Genomic DNA, 18,134 nt, shown 5'->3' with positions numbered 1-18,134 from the left:
GCTACCTCCCTGAATTGGTGTGTCTCAGACTGGCAGTGCTCTCAGGGGTGGAGGAGTCCTGTGAGCCTGTCCTCGCTGCTGTCTCCTGCTGTCACTTCAGCCTTATCTCTTCCTCCCAGTTCTAGGCGATGGGGATGAGAGGTGTACAGTCCTGGTGCCTGCTGTCAGCTGACGTGTGTCACTGGGGCCCTAAAAAGGCAGAAGCCACCAGGCCAGTGCTCCTCTCCCTTTTCCTCATGGCAGATCCCAGAGGCTACAGTTCACAAAGCAGGCTCTGTATACCCCTGTTTTGAGTCTCTCATCAGCCTGGGTATGAGGCTGTCAGATAAAACTACTGAAGCCGGGGGAGGGGCAGTGAACTGCCTATGGCTGGGGTGAAGGCAGAGGATGTATATAGCAGAGAGCCAGAGCCCTGGCCTCCTGAACCCAAAGCCCACCCTCACGCACCCCACCCCCAGGCCACCCACTACCACACGCTTAAAGAATGTGGGTTAGAAGGGTCAAGGATGATTATCTGACTGTGCTGCTCACACTGGAGATCCAAGATCACGTGGGGACCTGCAACTCATTTTACAAGACTTACTTTGCAGAATGCCCCTTGGGGTGACTTGCCATCACACTTGCCTCCTCACCCCCTCGACTTTTAAAATTGGGCCTGATTCACAAACATCTCAGAGCCCTAAGCACTTGAGTAAGAAACACCTCTATTTGTGAATCCACCATGACAACTCCTCATCTTTCTCTAGCACCTTTAAGAAAAGCTATTCCATCCTGGAACTCAAGGATGGTGAGGCTAGGAGGTTATACATTCTGATGCTCACATTCTACAGATAGGAAACTCAGGCCCAGAGAGTTGGGGCAGCCAGAGCCAAGGAAGGAACCCTGGGGTGGGAGGAGGCTGAGATTTGGGATCTTGGCAGGATGGCCATTTACTCACTGATGACACTGGGCAAGTGATGGGGCACTTGTGCCCTATTAGCTGCCCATCCAAGGGAGCTCACCATGAGCCCTCCCTAGTCACTAGGGTAGTGAATGCTCAGCCTTGAGCCTGTTGCCACACTCACAGTGGCCTGGCCTCAGAAAAATTGAGCTATTGGCCTCAGTTAACACAGAGCAGCTGGAGACAGAGCTAGCACTAGGACCCAGGGGGCAGGTAGCAGTCTCTCTGGCTGGAAGGGGTGGCTGGAGTGCTGGTGGACATATCTCCCCTGTGGCTGTGGAGCTCTGGCCAGCTCTGGCCAGCTCTGCCTGGGGAGGGCCAGGGAGCCCCAGAGCTCTGGAGCCAGATGCTCTGGAAAGCCTAGTCTAATCCATGGGAGGTGTGTGAATACGTACAGGGGTGCTCAGGAGGACTGGGGGTGGACAAGGACCAGAGTCCGGGACTGGAGGAGGATTCAAGCTCCCAGCTGGGAGTGCGATGGGAGTGGAGATTTTGTCCAAGTCTACCCACCTTGTGAACCTTGAGGCCAGTGGTTGCTAGGGGAGGCAAGCTGTGGGCTCTTGATTGTTGTGGGAGTGTGCCCATCTTTGGCTCTGAGGGGTGTGGTGTGGGGATGTCTCTGGGTGGTTCTAGGGACAGCTGCTTGTGTATCTTAAGTAGGCTGTTGCAGAGGTGTGTACCTGTGAGTGTGGGAAGGTGTTGGAGATAAAGGGTTCACAGTTAACTTCCAGAATCCCTCTTCTAGCACCTCCTCGCTCTTCCTCTCAGAGCCCTATCTATCTTGGACCCTCCTCAACCCCTGCCTGAGGACTGGTCCGGCCAGGTCCTTTTCGGGGGCGATGGGGGCGGGCGCTAGGACCCGGCTGGGCGGGGTGGGGCGGGGCTCCAAGCCCCGTCAGCTGTACCTCCGCAGCCTGGAAAATACCAAGCGCAGGCGAGCGGAGCCCCCGAAGTCCCCAGCCTAGCCCCTGGGGAGGGAGGAAGGTGGGGTGGGGGGCGGGTGGTGCGCGCGGGGCCGAGGGAAGCGGGGCGGGGCCGGGCGGCGGGACCCACTGCTCCTCCCCCCAGAACCCCCGCGCGGCCCCGGTCGCCCGGGCGGCGGCGGCGGCGGCGGCGGCGGCGGCAGAGGCGCTCGCACCCCCGGCCCCGGCCGGTCCCCGGCGAGTAGCGGGCACAGGTGAGCCTGCCGGCCCCGCGGGCGCCCCACCCCGCCCCCACCACCGGCCCCGCGCGCTTCCCGCGCCGGCGGCGCTGGCGAGTTAGTTGAGCCAGTCCGGCCGGCGCTGCGCGGACCCCACCGGACCGTCCGTCACCTCGGGTCCCGGCCTCCCCTGAGTCCCGACGGGCTTCCCCCGCACCCCGATACGCAGCCCCCAGTACGGCTCCCACCCCAGGCGGTCTGAGGTCGCGCTTTTGCGGAGAGAGGGGCGTACTGCCCAGTGGCGGCGGTACGCTCTGGCCAGGGGGCCAGCCCCTGCCTCTCTCGAACTCGCTACCTGCCAGGACCCCGGACAGCCGCACGCGCGCCGGCAGCGTTCTGACTCCTGTTTCCAAACCGGTCTTGCAGGTCCCTGGAAGGTGGCGTCAGCATCTGCAGCCGCGTCGACGTTGTCGGAGCCTCCGCGGAGGACCCAGGAGAGCCGGACCAGGACCAGGGCCCTGGGCCTCCCCATGGAGCAGTCAGCTGCCTCCCCAGAGCCCCCGGGGCCTCGGCCAGTCCTGGGCCGCGACAGCGTCCAGGTGCCCGACGACCAGGACTTCCGCAGCTTCCGGTCAGAGTGTGAGGCCGAGGCGGGCTGGAACCTGACCTACAGCAAAGCTGGTGTGTCTGTGTGGGTGCAGGCTGTGGAGATGGATCGTACCCTGCACAAGATCAAGGTAGGGTGGCCCCGCAGCAGGTGCAGCCGACACTGCGCCCTGACTCCCTCTGACTGGGAGTCTCCCTGTCCTCCAGCAGGGGTACAGACACCTGGCTGTGCACCTCAGAGTCTCCTGCGAGGACCCAGGAGGCACAGTTTGCTGGGAGACAGGGAGTGTGACTCACTCAGCCCCTGCCTGCTCAGGAAGGTGGACCGCTGCCAAGCCCACCTAGGAGAGTGGCCTTCCTCAAGGAGCCCTCTGCCCTTGAAGCCTTTATCAGGTCCTGACTTGAGTCATCTCAGGTGGGAGACTGAGCCTTTCAGTCCCGAATTCCTGATTCTCTCAGCCTGAGCTGGGTCTCATTCCTCACTCTCTGCGCTTCTTCCTGCCAGATGCTCTGCTCTTCCCTCTTCCCTCCTGGCTGTCCCCTGAGTCTCTCCTGCAGGGACTCAGGATCCTGGGTGGCAGATCCTGAAAGCGGGGCTTAGATGTCCCTGCCTCACACAGGGCCAGGCTGGGCCGGCAGGCTGGGAAAGGAGGGACCAGTGTGTAGGCCAGCAGAGGCAGGGAATATGCAGGCATAGTTGGCCTCTCTCACAGCCATGCACTCCACTCCTCACAACCCCATGATTTTCTTCTGTTTGTCAAAAGAGGGCCGGCTTGGGGTTTGGGACCCTGTGAGTCCACCTCCCCTGGGGACTAGATGGGGAATAGGCTAGTAAAGACTCTGATGAGAGGCCTCAGTGACTGCCTCCAACACAACACATCTGGCTTTGCTGTGAGTGCCACTTTTCAAGGCGGCAGATCTCCCTTCCGCGGCTCCTGGCAGTAGACTGTGCCCTCCCCTCTCTCTTGCCTCAGCCTTCCCGCTCTCCTCAAACACGTGGAGAAGTGTATTCCTGTGGTGGAAGCCGGCAGAGGTGGGAGCAGGGCAGTGGACTTGGAGAGTGCACCCGCCCTCCCCCACTCCAGCCCCTCCTGCCTGGGACCTGCCCTTGGATTCGGATTTAGCTCTGGCATCAGGGCCTCATAATAGGGCCAGAGATGTCTGACCTTCCCTGCTGACCCTGTGCCTTTCTGTCTCACTTTGTCTTAGTCATTTAGAGCTTCGTCTATCTGTCCTCACGTAGGCACCTGGCTCACCCATTCTGCCTTCCCTGCTCCCTTCTTGACTCTGTCTGCACCCTGGCTATCTGACTGTCTTTTTCTTTCCCAGTTCCCATGTCTGTCTCCTTTTTTCCCTTTCTGGGACTCTCTACCCGGGCCTGAGGACTCTGGGCCGGGGGCTTCCCCAGAGCTGGACCTGTGTCTAAGCCTGAGGAGTGGGGAAGGCCAGGGCCACTGGCATGTTCCAGCTTAGTGCTCTCCAGGGACAGGGACACGTCCTATCCTTTGCATCCTCAGCCTCCAACACAGGCCCAGCAGGGATGTTGGTTGAATGAAGGATGGAAGGAATGAACGAATGAAGGAACACACTGAATATAAAGTGAGCAAAGTTGTTGTGAGAAAAAGGTTGTTTTTCTGCCTGTAGCCTGGGAAAGGCTCAGGCTGGCCTGTGCCAAGGGGTAGGGAAGCATAATCTCCCCATCAAGCTGGCTCTCCAGAAGGAAGGGTAGGGGAAAGTCTGAACTGAGCCGGGGACTCCCACCCTCTGTGTCAACAGAGTGGAGCTGCCTCCTCCATCTGGCTTGGTTAATGAATAAACCCAGCCCAGTCCAGGACTGGAATTGGTGAGTCTGGGAGCCAGACCTCCACAATAGACCCCTTGTGGCCATATCAGATTTGTCAGGTGTTCTTCCTTGAGAGTAGAGGGGACTGGGAAAACTGGGGTATTGTGGGCTTGTAGTTAGGGCGTACACCTGGCCTTCCTTCCCTCTCAGACTGAGCAGAGGTTGGAGGTGCCTTTGCAATCCCCTTTTCAAATTCACTCCTTACTGGAGTGCAAGTCCAGAGAGGAGCAGGGGCTAGCCCAGGCTCACACAGCCAAGCCCCAGCCAAGCCAGGCTTGGAACCCAGATCTCTAGCCTCCCAGCCTAGTGGTCTCTTTTGTGCTCCCCACAGTGAAGGGGGCTGGGGCCATGAGGTGAGCAGAGCTGGGGCCTAAGGAGGGTGCTGAGCCTTGGCTCAGGGAAGGGAGGTGATCTCGAGATCTCAGATCCCCTCAGCATAGTCACATGGAGCTCTGGGGGACAGGCAGAGGTCTCCGAGCTCCCCCATCCCTAAGACTCCAGGAATCCCGTTTCCGATAAGAACCCCTGCTCTGAGTTGAGCATTTGTCTCCATTGCCTGATTGACCTTCAGACCAGTCTGGGGCAGTAGTAGGCTTATCTCCAAGCTACAAAGAAACTGAGGCTGAGAGAGGTGAGGTCACTTGCCTGAGGTCACACAGTAGCTGAGGCAGGAGTGGAACCCAGGTCAGCCTGGCTCCAGAGCCCCTGCCTCTCTCCACTTGGGCTCACATCTTGTCAACATTTTGGCATTTGACCCCATCAGTAACGCTGAAGGACACGGTGTTCTCATCATCCCATTCCTGTTGATAAATGAAAAAGCTGAGTCCCAGAAAGGGGAGTGGCTTGCCAAGGTCACACAGCAGGTCTGAAGCCAGAGTTCCCAGCGTCACTCCAGGAGACTGGGACTCAACCACAGGTATTTGTTGAGCTCCCTGCTCCCCACAGCCGGTTCTTGGTCTGCCCCCTGAGCTGGGAAGGCCAGCTGCCCGTTGGACATGCCCTGTGCACGTGAATCTAGGGTGGGGGAGGAGCCACCTAGCTGCCTACCTGATTGATTTCCTCTACCTCACCCCCCTTCCCCCAGACTTATCTTCTCCCTACCCCTGTGTCCAGAGGTTCCTGGAAGTCACTGTGGCTCTGGCCCAGCATTTGGAGCCAGAAGAAAGGGACAGAGCTGCTGGAGGCCACCTCTGCCCTTTCCCTCCCTGTGGTCTGGCCTGGTCCCAGGCTTGCATAGTGCTCTGAGCACCAAAGAGGAGGCAGATACCGCCTCCTGTGAGGTCAGGCCTTGTCCCAAAGGCTGATGCTGAACATGGATCCTAGGCCCAAGGGCAGAGGGCTGCTGGGCACCTGAATGCAGGTCTATCAGTGCCCAGGCCAGGCTTCCTCAGAGCTGCTGTAGAGGAGAGAATTGGGAAACCAGGGGGCTGTCATTTATTCAAGCAAGGCCAGCTGGAGAAGAGGCTGAGGTCCAGTCCTGGTTATAGTGTTCTTTTGCTCTGTGTGTGACTGTGGGCACATCCCTGCCCTCTCTGGGCTGTTTCTCCATCTGTACCATGGGGCTCTCCTGGCTCCAAGAGCCTCTAGACTCGTACCTGTGCTGGGTCCCATGGAGAGGGATGAGGCACAGGGGACAGAAAGCCGGAGATGGCATGGCATGGGCGGCCCAGTCCTGCCCTGATGCTCACGTGCTCAGGTTCTCTGATCTTGCTGTGCACCTAGCTACCTGAGAGGCAGAGGGTGGCCAGACCTCCAGAGGGTGGAGAGAGACTGACAATTCCAGATGGCTCCCTGCCCACTGCTTGAGGCAGATATTCACAGGCAAATGACTGAGGCAGGAGGGGTTCCCAATGAGTAGGGGCCTTGAGGGCCTTGGCTGGAGCAGGGGTGTGAGGTCTCCTGGGGGAGCATGGCTGAGAACCTGAGGTTCCTCTTGCCACAGGAAGCTGAGCAGTGGGGACCTATCTCTTCTGACTTCCTGTCCTACAACTGCTCCTCTTCCCCTTTGGAGAAAGCCTGGTGACCCCTCTCTGACCTGTCTCACTGTCCACCTGCTTCCATACCACAGCCTCCTGGGTACCAAGCTCTCAGGCTAGTTCTCAGGCCTGTCCTCTCTCAGCACCTCATTTTCTTCCCCTGTGAAATTTGGGATCATCTCAGGGATCTCCAAGGACCCTTCTTACTCTTAATGGTCTATGGGACTCAAAAGGGTCCTGGGGATGGTGGAGACAGTCACAGGGCCAGGCATTTTCTTCAGGTCTTTCCACTGAATCTTCACAAGTGTCCTACGAACTCCATTGAACAGATGTGGAAGCTGAGGTTCAGGGCAGGAATTCACTTGTGCAGTCAAACAGCTTGAAGGCAGCTGAGGCAGGATCGGAACCCAGGTCCTTGAGACTCCAAGGCCAGGATAGCTTCAGTGTCTCGGGCCTGCTTATTAGCACCACTGGCCCCTTTGACCTCCCGGACCCTGTCGCTCAGAACCCACCCCTCTCTCCTGCCTTAGGTCACCCTGTGCTGTCATTGCGAGAGGGCACCCTGGAGGGGTCCCAGCCAAGCAAGAGCCCAGTCCTTACTGTGTGACCTTGGGGTTACCTTTCCGGGTCAGTCTTCTTATCTGTGGTGGCAGAGGCAGGTTTTAGGGGTTTGGATTCGGTGAGCTCAGGTTTAGGCTGGGCTTCTGCCCCCTCAGGGGCTCAGTTTCCATGTTTCTCTAGAAAGATGCTGGGCAGGTGGTTTGTAGAGCCTGGCTTTAGGGCATGGTAAGGGTGTCTGCAGTACTGGACACAGGGTAAGGATGGAGAGCTAAAGCCTTGCTGGTCTGTGCTGTCTGAGAGGTCCCTAGATGGGGCTCCTGAGTCCAGGCTGGGGTCCTGATAACCCCTGGCCTGGATTCCTGGATGGTTCTAGCTCTGACTTGGAGTAGGGGCAGCTGGAGGAAGTTGTCCAGACCTGTCCTTAAGAAACAGGGCTCCCAGAGAGCTGCCCCCCAAAGTCGGGGTCTGGATCTTCAGGTGGAAGAAATCAGAGACAGGAAAGGTCAGAGCTGGCTGGAGGCTTCAGGGAGGTATTCCTGGAGGTCCTTCCTACAGGGGGAGAGAACAGGTTTCAGGGTCCTGGCCATGTGGCCTTGGGCAGATTGCTGCCCCTACCCCAGCTTTAGCTTCCTCTTCTGTCACATGCGAGCAGCTGTGCTGGCCTGCCTGTCTTTGGGCACTTCATTCAGGTTGGAGACAAAGAGGGAAATCAGGATGCTGGAACAGACACTTGTCACAGGAGCTGCAGAGACCTGGAGGGGGCCTCTCAGCCATCCCTGGAGACCAGGGAGGGCTTCTCAGAGGAGGAATGCTCAGGTGATCGGTTTGGAATTGGGTTGAGAATGAGGAGTACAGGTTTGACAGCACTGGGAACATTTCATACAGAGGAAGAGGTATGTAAAGGCCCCCGAGGAAGGAAACAGGCAATGTTGGGAGAACTGCAGGTTGTATATTGTGGGTTTGGAACTCAGGGGGCTGGAGGTGATTAGACAACTAGATCAAGGCTCTTGAATTTGGGTCCCAGAGGTTCTAGGCTACTGGGGAGGGTTTTAGACAAGGTGGGTGGTAGGAGGAAGATGCTGGTCTATTTGTCTGCACAGACTTGCCAAGGCCTGCAGTAAAGTAGGGCCTGTGGGGAGTGGAGCACAGGATTGCCTCCAGAAAGATTTTGGAGGGATAAGGGACAACGGAGTGGTTATAGCATAACTCTTGAGCAGGCTGGGATGTGAGATAGGATAAGATGTGCAGCCCCCGGGGGCAAGGAGCTGGTTGGGGGGGTGCCTTCAGTCAGTCCACGCTGGGCGCAGAAGAGCCCTCAGGCCCGCAGGCTGGCTCTGTGCCTCCACGACCAGCTCCCCAGGCTCTGGCTTTTAAACTTTAACGAGCCCAGCTCAGTTTCCAGCCGAGAGTCTTTAAAGTTTCAGGAGATGAGAGAAAGGAGGCAGTCCTGGAGACAGATGGGTTTCCTTTCTTCCCCTGCTTCTCTGTGCCTGGTAGAGCCGCCTGGAGCCAGAGCTGTGGGCTCCAGGACCCTGGAGGCCTGGCACTCTTTAGGGATCTTGGACCTAAGCTGGACCTCTTCAGTCTGTTAATGAGGGGCCAGCAACCACCAATGGAGTTAGAAACTCTATTTCCGCCCTGCTCTCTTACCTTTACCCCTTACCTGGGCAGGTAAGCATCACCCCCACCTGCCCCTTCAACAGGGGAGAGGAAAGGTGCTCAGACCAGGCACTGAGCTTGAGGGGCCTGGGCCTCCTGTGCTTCACTTTGTCTCCTCAAGCATATTTGGTCTGGCCTCAGTGCTCCAGGGCCCCTGGAGCTGCAGAAACACAGGCCGAGGAGGAAAGTCTCAGGCCCAGAACTTAGTGGTGGGTCCCACACCAAATACAGAACCCTCTCACTTGTCATTAAAGAGAGGCTGGACAGGTGGCACTGGGCAACTGGAGCTGTTCTCCAGGGCTTTAGTATAACAACTGCCTCCCTATCTCTCAGCCTGGCTCCCCGAAGGCAGCTACTTGTTGCTTCTGACCTGTGTCTAGAATCCTTCTGTCTTGGGCCAGTTGAACAATGCCTGCAAGTTTTCCTCCTCCATGGGAAGTAGGGGTGAATCCCACCTTTGGTCTCCTCTGCATCGCCTGGGCCATTTAATCTCATCCTTTGAGTTTCCTGTCATCTAACCCTGGCTTTCTGAGAATCCCCTCCAGCCTCTCCTTGATGCCCCCTTCCTAGTTTTGGACCCTTCTAGATTGTCTCGGGCCTGGTACTGGACCAGAAAAGTGTTAAGTCTGAAGGCAGAGGCCTGACAACCAGAGCGGATGGAGTTCCCTTATGTGTCTCCAGTCTTCATTCATTCAACATACTATATGGTGAACATACTATACACCAAGTCTATCCAGGAATTTAGTGGCAAACCAAACAGATCAGACCCTGTTGTCATGAGTTTACATCCTGAGGGGGAGACGAGCATAAGATACCAGATGGTGTTTGTGTGTTATGAAGACAGGATGATGTGATGGGAGTTGTCTGGCCTTCTATATTTGGGCCTTGTGTGTGTGGAGCTGGCCTGTGGGTGCCTGTGTGTATGATCTGGTCCTTGGTTAGGGTAGACTGTGAGCCCCTCAGGGGCAGGGCACCTGACAAGGGTCATTAAATCCATATTGAATGTGTGTGTGTGTGTCTGTGCATGCACCTGAGGTTGTGTGTGTCTGTGCCTCAGAGTGTGAGACTGCGTGTGTTTCTGTGTCTGGCATTACTCTGTGTGTGTGAGTCACACCCCCTCACTGCAGCAGAGTTGTCTCTGATCCAATTATGTCTCCTCAGCTGTCTCCCAGCGGCTTCCGCCCCCCCAGCTCAGCCTTGGCTCTGCCTCGGTCTTCCCCTCCCTGCTTCCCTGCAGCCTCCTGTCTTTGCCTCTGGGCCTGGCTCTGGGTCTCAGAGGCTCCCCTTAGGGTGACTCTATCCCTGTCTATGATGGTTACTACCTCTGCCTGTATGTCTCTACTTGTCCTTTTTCTCCCCTGCCCCCTTTTTTTCCCCTGTCTCAATCATTTATTCGTTCAGCAAACCTCTTCTCATGCCTCCCACCCACTCTACCAGCCTCTGTGCTGGTGCTTGCGGCCTGGGGATGGATCACACCTGAGTCCTGCTCTGAAGTCCTAGTGGGGAGACTGATGGAGATGGTGACAGCCTTCCGTGACTCCTCAGGCCAAGGGAGACGTGGGTGACAGCATGGTGGGGTGCAGTAGTATCTGGGTAAGACCCGGGGGGCCCAACAGCAGTTAGGTGGCAGGCTGAGAAGGTCTTGGTGGGTGTGGACTAAGGGTGAGGAAGGAGAGGAGGATGAGCCAGAGTGGGGAGGATGTTTTAGGGTTTGATCTTGAAGTCGGGGAGAAGCAGCAGAGGCTTTCTGGCTGGGCAGTGCCATCATCACTGGGTTTTGTTTTTTATTTTAATTGGCTGCGCCACATGGCTCGTGGAATCTTAGTTCCCTGACCAGGGATCGAGCCTAGGGCCTTAGCAGTGAAAGCACAGAGTCCTAACCCATTGGACCACCAGGGAATTCCCATCACTGGGTTTTAGAAAGCTCCTGGCCGCAGGTGACAGCTTGACCTGGAAGTCAGGAAACCAGAGTTGAAGGTGGGGCTGCAGTGGTCCAAGCAAGGACGGTCAGGCCTGCCTGAATCTGGCAAAGGGAGGTTGCTGGGAAGGTCATGGCCAAGCTGAATCCCAGGTTCCAGGCACAGGAAGGGAGCAGAGGCGGGTGGGCATTGGGGTTAGGTAATACAGCAATAGTGGACATGGTCAGGATGAGCTTTGTGGGCTGTGCCGGGGGTGGTGCCCAGGGAGCTGCTGAAGATGCAGTCCAGAGCTTACTAGAGAGCTTTGGGAGCCTGAGGCCACTGGCAGCCCCTGAAGTCCTGGGAAGTGTTTATCCAATTTGTCTCTGTCTACTTGTCTGTGTGTCAGCCCTGGCCCGTCTTGTCTCACTGATCTCCCCGACTGTCTCTCTTTTCTTACAGGCCCGCCCACTCTGTTCTTTCCCAGGTCTCCCTCCTCTGTCAGGCTCCCCCACCTCCCCCAGGGCTGGAACAAAGTGGTGGGAACTCCAGACCAGGAGGTCAGCTTCTCAGAGGTCAGAGCAGGGTGTGCCTCAGATGCCGAGGTCAGATGCCGAGGCCTGGGGGGCGGGGGTGGGGGCGGGGGTCCAGGGAGGCTGCAGGAGACTAGGGGGAGGGCAGGGGGGTGGAGGCAGAGTGGGGCTGAGTCACTCAGCCCTGGTAGAGAGCAGCAGAGGGGCCTAGCTTGGCCTGCCTGAGCAGCCTCTGGGAGCTGTGTTTCGGGTAGACATGCAGTACCACCTCCCACCAGTCTCAGGAGGGCCACACTTTTGTAGAGAAGATGGGTTGAGGTTGTCTGGTGCCAGATGCTCTTCCCTTCAGAAGAGGCTTGTCTAGTCATTTTGCAGATGAGAATTCTGAGCCAGGGGAAGGAGAGCCTGTGAGGGGCCCACACCAAACCTGCTGCGTGCTTCAGCTCCCCTCGCTCTAGGCAGAGCTGCCTCCATAGCCCAGTCCCTGGTGGGGACTCCCCAGGGACAGGCCTTATCTGGCCAAGTGCTGGCCCCCCTGGGATTCCTTGAGTCCTTGACAGCAGAGCCTAAATCTTAAAGAACAACTTTAGCAGTCGACTTTGGGTCACACTGGGTTCCTGAATAGTTCTTCACGTTTCTTAGCCACTATTTACAAATGGGCCTAATCTTCCCTCCTCCTGGGTAGTTGAAAGGATGGAATTAGGAGAATTTGCAAGGCCCCAGCACAGCACCTGGCACAGAGCTGGCACGCTGTTAACGTTTGCTGAATGGATGAATGAATGAACAGTCTGAGGTACCCAAGGGACAGCTCCATTTCCTCCCGCTTCCATCCTTCTTCACTCGGGTTACGTTGTGGAACCGCATGAGCTCTGTCCTTCCTCCAGCCAGTCCAGGCCCTTTCCAGTCCAGCACCTCTGCCAGGAGCCTCTTCCCTGTCCTTACATGTGGGTGCCATCTGCTTTACATTCTGCAAGATCCTGCTTCAGGTTGCCCCTCCCTGTACCTGTGTCCCCCTACTTTTCTCTGTCCCTGCCCTGAGCCCCCAGGTTTCATGCCTGTATCCTGGCTGAGAATGGAAGGACTCTGAGTCCCCTCTGGCTCCACTCTCAGCATGGCTGTAGTACACAGAGCATTTCCAAGGCAGCTCAGCATCAGCCTGGGCAGCCTGAAGCCCGTCTCAGCTGAGTCCAGGCTCCCAGGTCTAGGGAACAAGGCCCTTTGGATTCTGGACAACGCTGTTAACCTAGAGAAAAAAATATATAGTTTCTTTATCTTGTATAAACTCTATTGTACCGACAATAACAAGAACCCCAAAATGAGGCACAGCCAGCCTCAATTCCTGAGCAAAACTTTTCCCTGTTTCCTTCCAGCTCTCATTCGAGGGTGTAGATAATTTATATACAATCAAGCCTGTGGCACAGATACAAGTTTGTGTCCTCTTTTGTTCATTTAACATTGCATCTGTGGAAATTTCTTGCATTGCTACAGAATTATTAATTCAGGAACATTTCCGGCAGCTGCTGCCTGCTAGGCCTCTTCTGGGTTCAGAGGGGCCCCTGCCCCTGTCCAGAGGGACCCCACTGTCCTTCCTCAGCAGCAGCGTGAGAATCTTCAAGGTAATGAACCATTCTTAACTCAACCAGGCCCTGCTGTTGGTGGTGTTCCAGGTGGTCCTCCAATATATTCTGCTAATTACAAATGCAATATTATTGTCATGAATATTGTAACAGAACTTTTTTTCTTATTTCGTATTACGCAACCCCCCCCCCAACCCCTCAAGTAAAATTTTCAGTTCCTGGAGGTCCAGAAACTGAGTTAAAAGATACATTTTTATGATTTTAAAAATATTTGCCAAATTGCTTTTCAGAATAGCGGAACCAGCTTTTGCTGTCACTAACTGGGTAACAGTTTTACCATATCCTCATGAGCAGTTGGGTACTTTGTATATTTTTGCTAATTTACTGAATGTAAATTGATGTTTCAATACAGATTTAATTTACCTTTTTTAAAAATCAGAGTTATTAAAGGTTTTACAGAAAATCCCAGGATATCCTTTAACTAGTCTCTGCCCCCTCTCCCCACTTACACTCCATTTTATAAGAGGATGAGAGTAGAAACAGAAATCAGCCTCACGTGCCACAGAGAGTTTGACGAGCGTCCAGGAGGTTTTCACAACGACCCTTCCTTCTTTCTCCACAGAGCACTGAGGGCCACCAGTCATGGCCCAGAGCTCTAAAAGTCGAGAAGCTCACATGGGCTTGGCATCTTTGGTGGCTCACCTGTCCCTCTTTCCATTCAGGCAATGTTTCTTTACTAAACTACGCCAGGCACTGGGGATGCCAAGACGAACAAGGGGCCAAAATGAATCGATGCATCACAGCGTTGCTGATGAAGGGAGCCAGTGGGGCGGAGGAGCAGGCCCCAAGACCAACCTGCAGAGTGTAGGGACAGGGTGGGCTGCCTGGGCAGGGCACAGCCAGGCTCAAGTGGGAGGACAAAACAGCGAAGAACCAACGAGTGGCGGTCTTGGGAAAGCGGGCCTCAGCAGACCTCTCTCTCCTGCACACCTCCACCTCTGCTTCCCTGTCCCTTGTGTCAGTCCCCTGGAGCTGCTCTTGAGATTTGGGGCAGCCATGAGAAGTCCTCACAGTCTCCATTCTGGGGCCCCAGGAACCCAGAGGCAAGGGCAGGTGCTCCAGCAGCTGGGCTTCATGTTGGCCCTGTGGGGCCGCTGGGAGGGGCAGTGGAGGGCCCCGAAGCCAGCGAGCAGGCACTGAGTGGCCCTGGGGAGGAGGACTGGGAGCAGAAGCAGCCAAGGCAGAGGGGCTGCTAGCGCGGAGCCTCTCGTGCGTCGTGTGTCCTGGGCCAGTCTCTGCGTCCTTTAGCACCTGGACTGACATGGTGAGGGCAGTGCCTGGTGGTGGGCTGTGAGGGTGGAACCTGTGGGCTTGGGCAGGGTCCTCCCACCCCCCCCACCCCGCCCCCCCCCCCCCGTCCATCCAGCCTGTGGAGGGTTCTGGGGGTATTCTTGTTGTTTTCAGCTTTCTTCCTATTGCTTTATCCTGCCTTTTGGTGCTAGCAGGCAGGGCCTGCGAAGTCAGGGAAAACTGTGGGGGCCTAAGGCTGGAGGCAGGGCAGCTGCCACAGGGGGCTTGGTGTGTAAGTCTCCTTTAATCCTCACAGCTTTACTCTGAGGGGAGGATTATCCCTGTTTGACAGATGAAGATACTGGGACTCAGAACTGAAGTCCTTTGCCCAGGCCAAGGCCATACAGGCAGAAAGTGGCAGGGCAGAGGCCTGTCTGACCAGACAGCCTGGAATTGCTGTGAGTGTGAGCCTGGGAGGGAAATGCAATGCTCCAGGCTTCTCAGAGGAGACTTCCAAGTGCAGAGCTCCAGGGCTGGGCTTCAGAAAAAGCATGGCCCTGCCTTTCAGGCCAGTGAGAGCCAAGGATGGAGTCAGGAATTTGGTTCAGAGGAAGAATCGCTGAGCTTTGCTTCCTTGGTCAGCAAGTCCTTCTGAACACAGTGAGCACTTCATAATAACCACCAATTAACTAAGGCAGCCTCCAGGTGCCAGCATGTTTGTTTTTGCTGGGTCAGTCCTGCCTCTTGAGGAGCGGAGCATAAAGTCCTGATGCTTTCAGGTCAGGCTCCCCAGGCTCTGGTTTGCTCCACCACTGTTAGCTTTGTGGCTGTGGTCGGTCATTGTACCTTTCTTAGCCCCACTTTCTCCATCTGTAAAATGGGCTTGATGATATCCATCAGAGTGTTGGGAGGGTAAGAGACAGTGTCTACATAGGATGCACCTTGGCACCCTTGACAGCTGGCAGAGGTGGTCTGACCTAAATTTCAGCCCCTGCGGGGCCCACGGTCTGGCGCTGCCGTCTCCTTTGTGGGATGATTTGGAGCACTCGATACTGGTTGTTGAGGTCTATTATTTGGGGCTGTGATTGATTTGATAGCTAGTGGTCCACCCTGGTCAGGTGTGCTGCTTCTGTGTTAAATATGGCTCTTTTGGGAGAGGATGATGTGCTTAATAGTTTTTCTTTAACAAAACTGCTAAAATGCAACATGGTGGGAAGTCAGCACAGCCTGAGGGAGGTTTCGGAGCCCAAGTGGACCCCTTCCCCTTCTCTAGGCCTCAGCTTCCCTGGTGGCAACCTGAAGAGGAATAGTGGAAGAGGTTGTCTCTGGAGTCCCTAGGTCTCTGGGATAATCTGTATGCCCCATCTATTCCACAGGCAAGCATATTGGAGACCCACTGTGTGAGGTCTCAGAGTCTGAGCCAGACTGGGATCCATCTGCCCACATCTCAGTTTCCTTGTTACTGCCCTGGCCATTGACCCTCAAGGTCACACCACAGCCCCGTGGACATGACCTGACTTCTTTTCTTCTGTCTTTGGTCTGCCATCTCCCTGGGTCCTGGGAGATACTGCAGCCCCTCCCCGCAACACTTCCCTCCTCCACTGGACCATCTGCCAACGCACAGGGCAAGGGGTGGGAGAGAGGAGGAGAGGAGAGTGAGACACCGGGATGGCCCTGGATCTTGCTCTGTACTGATTTATTTAAGCCTCCAGGCCTTTGCCACCCACCAGTCTGCCTGCTGGAAATGCCCTTTCTCCCCTTTCAGCAATTCAGCTCTGTTTAGGTTCCGTTGCCCTCTGATCCCACAGTTCCCATGCCCCCTGCCAAATTCATTCTCCATTGGGGTTTTATGTCCCCTTCTCTCCCACTTGCCACTTGATGGGCCCTTTTTGGGGCAGGGCCCAGGTGTGGTTTACTTACCTGTCCCAGCTGCCCAGTTGCAGGCCTGGCATGCAGCAGAATACTGCAGAAGGTAGTGAATGGATGGATGGAAGGGCAGGGCCAGGTGAGGCAAGAGAGGCGCCTGGGGCCCAGAATATAAAGAGATACATGCACACGTCTGTGGTCCTGGCCTAATGGAAGGGTGCATGGCTGCTTGTGGAAGCCTGCGTAAGTAATAACAGTACTGGTTTGGGGCATACCTGCCGCGTGCCAGGCATACTGCATACGTTGAAAGTGTCAGTTGCTCAGTTGTGTCTGACTCTCTGCAACCCCATGGACTGTAGCCTGCTGGTCTCCTTTGTCCATGGAATTCTGTGGGAAAGAACAGTGGAGTGGGTTGCCATTTGCATCTCCAGGGGATCTTCCCCACCCAGGGGTTGAACCCTGGTTCTGCATCGTAGATAGATTCTCTACTGTTTGAGCTACCAGCGAGCTCATTTTTGTCTCATATATTATCTCATTTAATTTGATCACAACATCCCCATGAGGTAGGTATTTTTATTATCACCATTTTTCATACAAGGAAGCAAAGACTCAAACTAACTAAATCTTGTGCCTAAGGAGAGGAGTAGAAATTGGAACCTGGGATTGCCAGACTCAAAGCGTGCAGGAGTCACCCTAATGGCCTTCCTTGCTTGTCCATTCCCTCTGACCATGGTTCTGTGGGGGTTCTGGGCAATCTCAATTTTCTACATCAAGGAGTCTGGTGGAGTGTAGCGGGTACAGAGTCTAAAAATTTCTCTGGTGTCACCTGCTCCCTCTGGGCCTCAGTTTTATCAACTAAAATGACTGCATGTGAGACTTCCTGCAGTAAACCAGGCCTTAAGAGCTTTGCAGCCAAGCATGGCTTGCTCCCTGGCTGAGCAGCTCTGGCACTGCCTCCAGTTCAGTTATGGTTTCCAGGAGAAGCTCCCAGGTGTCCAGCCAAAGTGACTGACTTGCCCAGGGCCCAATGGCTATGGATTCTGGTCACAGCCCTGCCCACCAGGTGCTCTCTGATGACTCACCTCTGCTCCCACCCATCCCTCCAGAAGCCTCTTAGAATTACTTTGCCCATGTGGCAGCTGCAGTTGCACACAGGAACGACGCTGGATGTAACTGACCTCTCTTGCCTCAGCCACGGAGCCTCCTGGGGGCTGTGGAAAGAGGCAGGCCCAGAGCCAGGCTGGTCATCTGGACTGCCTCGGTCTCCTTACCTGCAGCGCCACCACCGCAGCCTGGGTTCTCACCTTCTCAGCAGGCCCTGCAGCCGACCTTCCTCCCGAGGAACGTACCATGAGCTTGGGAAACCTTTGAAGTTTCCTTCTTTATCTTAAAGATAAAATATCACACAGAGTTTATGCTCAGCTTGGTGCCTGTTCTGTCTTGTGCCCCGCGTGCTCCTCCTGCTGCCTGCTGTCTGAGAGTGAGGCCCTAGGTCCTGAACGACAGCAGTGTGCACCCAGCCGTGGGTGCAGCTGGCCCTGGGGGCACTGAGGCTGGCCTGAGGGAGGAGGACTTCCTGGGTGGACTCTAACCTGCAAAGCATAATTCTGTTGTCACTCCCTCTTCATACACTCATGACCTGGGGCAACACATTTGAGGACTTGCAAAGCCAAACCAGCTTCCAAACTTGGTTTAGAGAAGTTCTGGTTTCCTGAGAAGTCACACATGAGTGCTCCTTGAGGGTTAAGAGTATTGGAAGATCCGGTTTTTAAGTTTGGCTGCTTTCTGGCTCTATGATTTGGGCAGGTTACTTCCTCTCCTGAGCCTCGGCTTTCTGTTTTGCAGCACAGCGGAGAAGCTGGGGGTGAAGGGTGAGTGTGTGTGTTGACCGTCCGGTGCTGCACCTGGACCTATGTGTCACCACACAGCGGACACTTGCGTGGGTGCTCCTGAGGATGCAGATCCAGCCTCTGCCATCTTCTCCATCGCATCCCTCTCCTCGCTCTGTTTACTCTCTCATTTATTCACTCACTTGTGTTCCATTCGTCTCTCTCAGTCTGATATAGTTCCTGAGTCTTTCCTTGACTTTCGTTTCCCTTAGAGGCCAGATATTTTGTAAAAGCCCCTCATTTAGGGTTTGTCTGGTCCTCCTCATGATTAGATTTAGATCATGCATCTTTCATTGCATTCTGTCAGGAAGCATCTGAGTCGCAACTTGCCCTGTCACTAATGACGTTCCCTTTG

General features: G+C 55.6%; 2 protein-coding genes across 11 annotated transcripts in view; one reads left to right on the top strand and one right to left on the bottom strand.

The window, feature by feature from the left end:
* ATG16L2 (autophagy related 16 like 2) overlaps nucleotides 1-2,722 on the bottom strand; it is a 40,921-nt gene extending 38,199 nt beyond the window's left edge. For 3 of the 4 annotated variants that reach the window (XM_069552997.1, XM_069553004.1, XM_069553000.1), the window contains exon 1: nucleotides 2,437-2,689. The gene's annotated coding sequence lies outside the window, so the exon portion shown is untranslated. Of the gene's footprint in view, nucleotides 1-2,436 lie in introns of all 4 variants that reach the window. The other variant, XM_069552999.1, reaches the window with a different exon arrangement.
* The window catches only part of STARD10 (StAR related lipid transfer domain containing 10), a 34,161-nt gene that overhangs the window by 8,780 nt on the left and 7,247 nt on the right, over nucleotides 1-18,134 (top strand). The window contains exons 1-2 of one of the 7 annotated variants that reach the window (XM_069553007.1): nucleotides 1,168-1,319; nucleotides 2,508-2,818. In XM_069553007.1, the coding sequence (XP_069409108.1) occupies nucleotides 1,313-1,319; nucleotides 2,508-2,818 (318 nt within the window). In that variant the 5' untranslated portion in view covers nucleotides 1,168-1,312. Of the gene's footprint in view, nucleotides 1-1,167; nucleotides 2,317-2,507; nucleotides 2,819-18,134 lie in introns of those variants that run through there. The other 6 variants (XM_069553006.1, XM_069553008.1, XM_069553009.1 and 3 more) reach the window with 6 other exon arrangements.

The sequence above is a fragment of the Ovis canadensis genome, chromosome 15 (assembly GCF_042477335.2).
Source record: "Ovis canadensis isolate MfBH-ARS-UI-01 breed Bighorn chromosome 15, ARS-UI_OviCan_v2, whole genome shotgun sequence".
Classification (NCBI taxonomy): domain Eukaryota; kingdom Metazoa; phylum Chordata; class Mammalia; order Artiodactyla; family Bovidae; genus Ovis; species Ovis canadensis.
The sequence above is the reverse complement of the archived record's forward strand: the minus strand, read 5'-3'. Positions and strand labels throughout refer to the sequence as shown.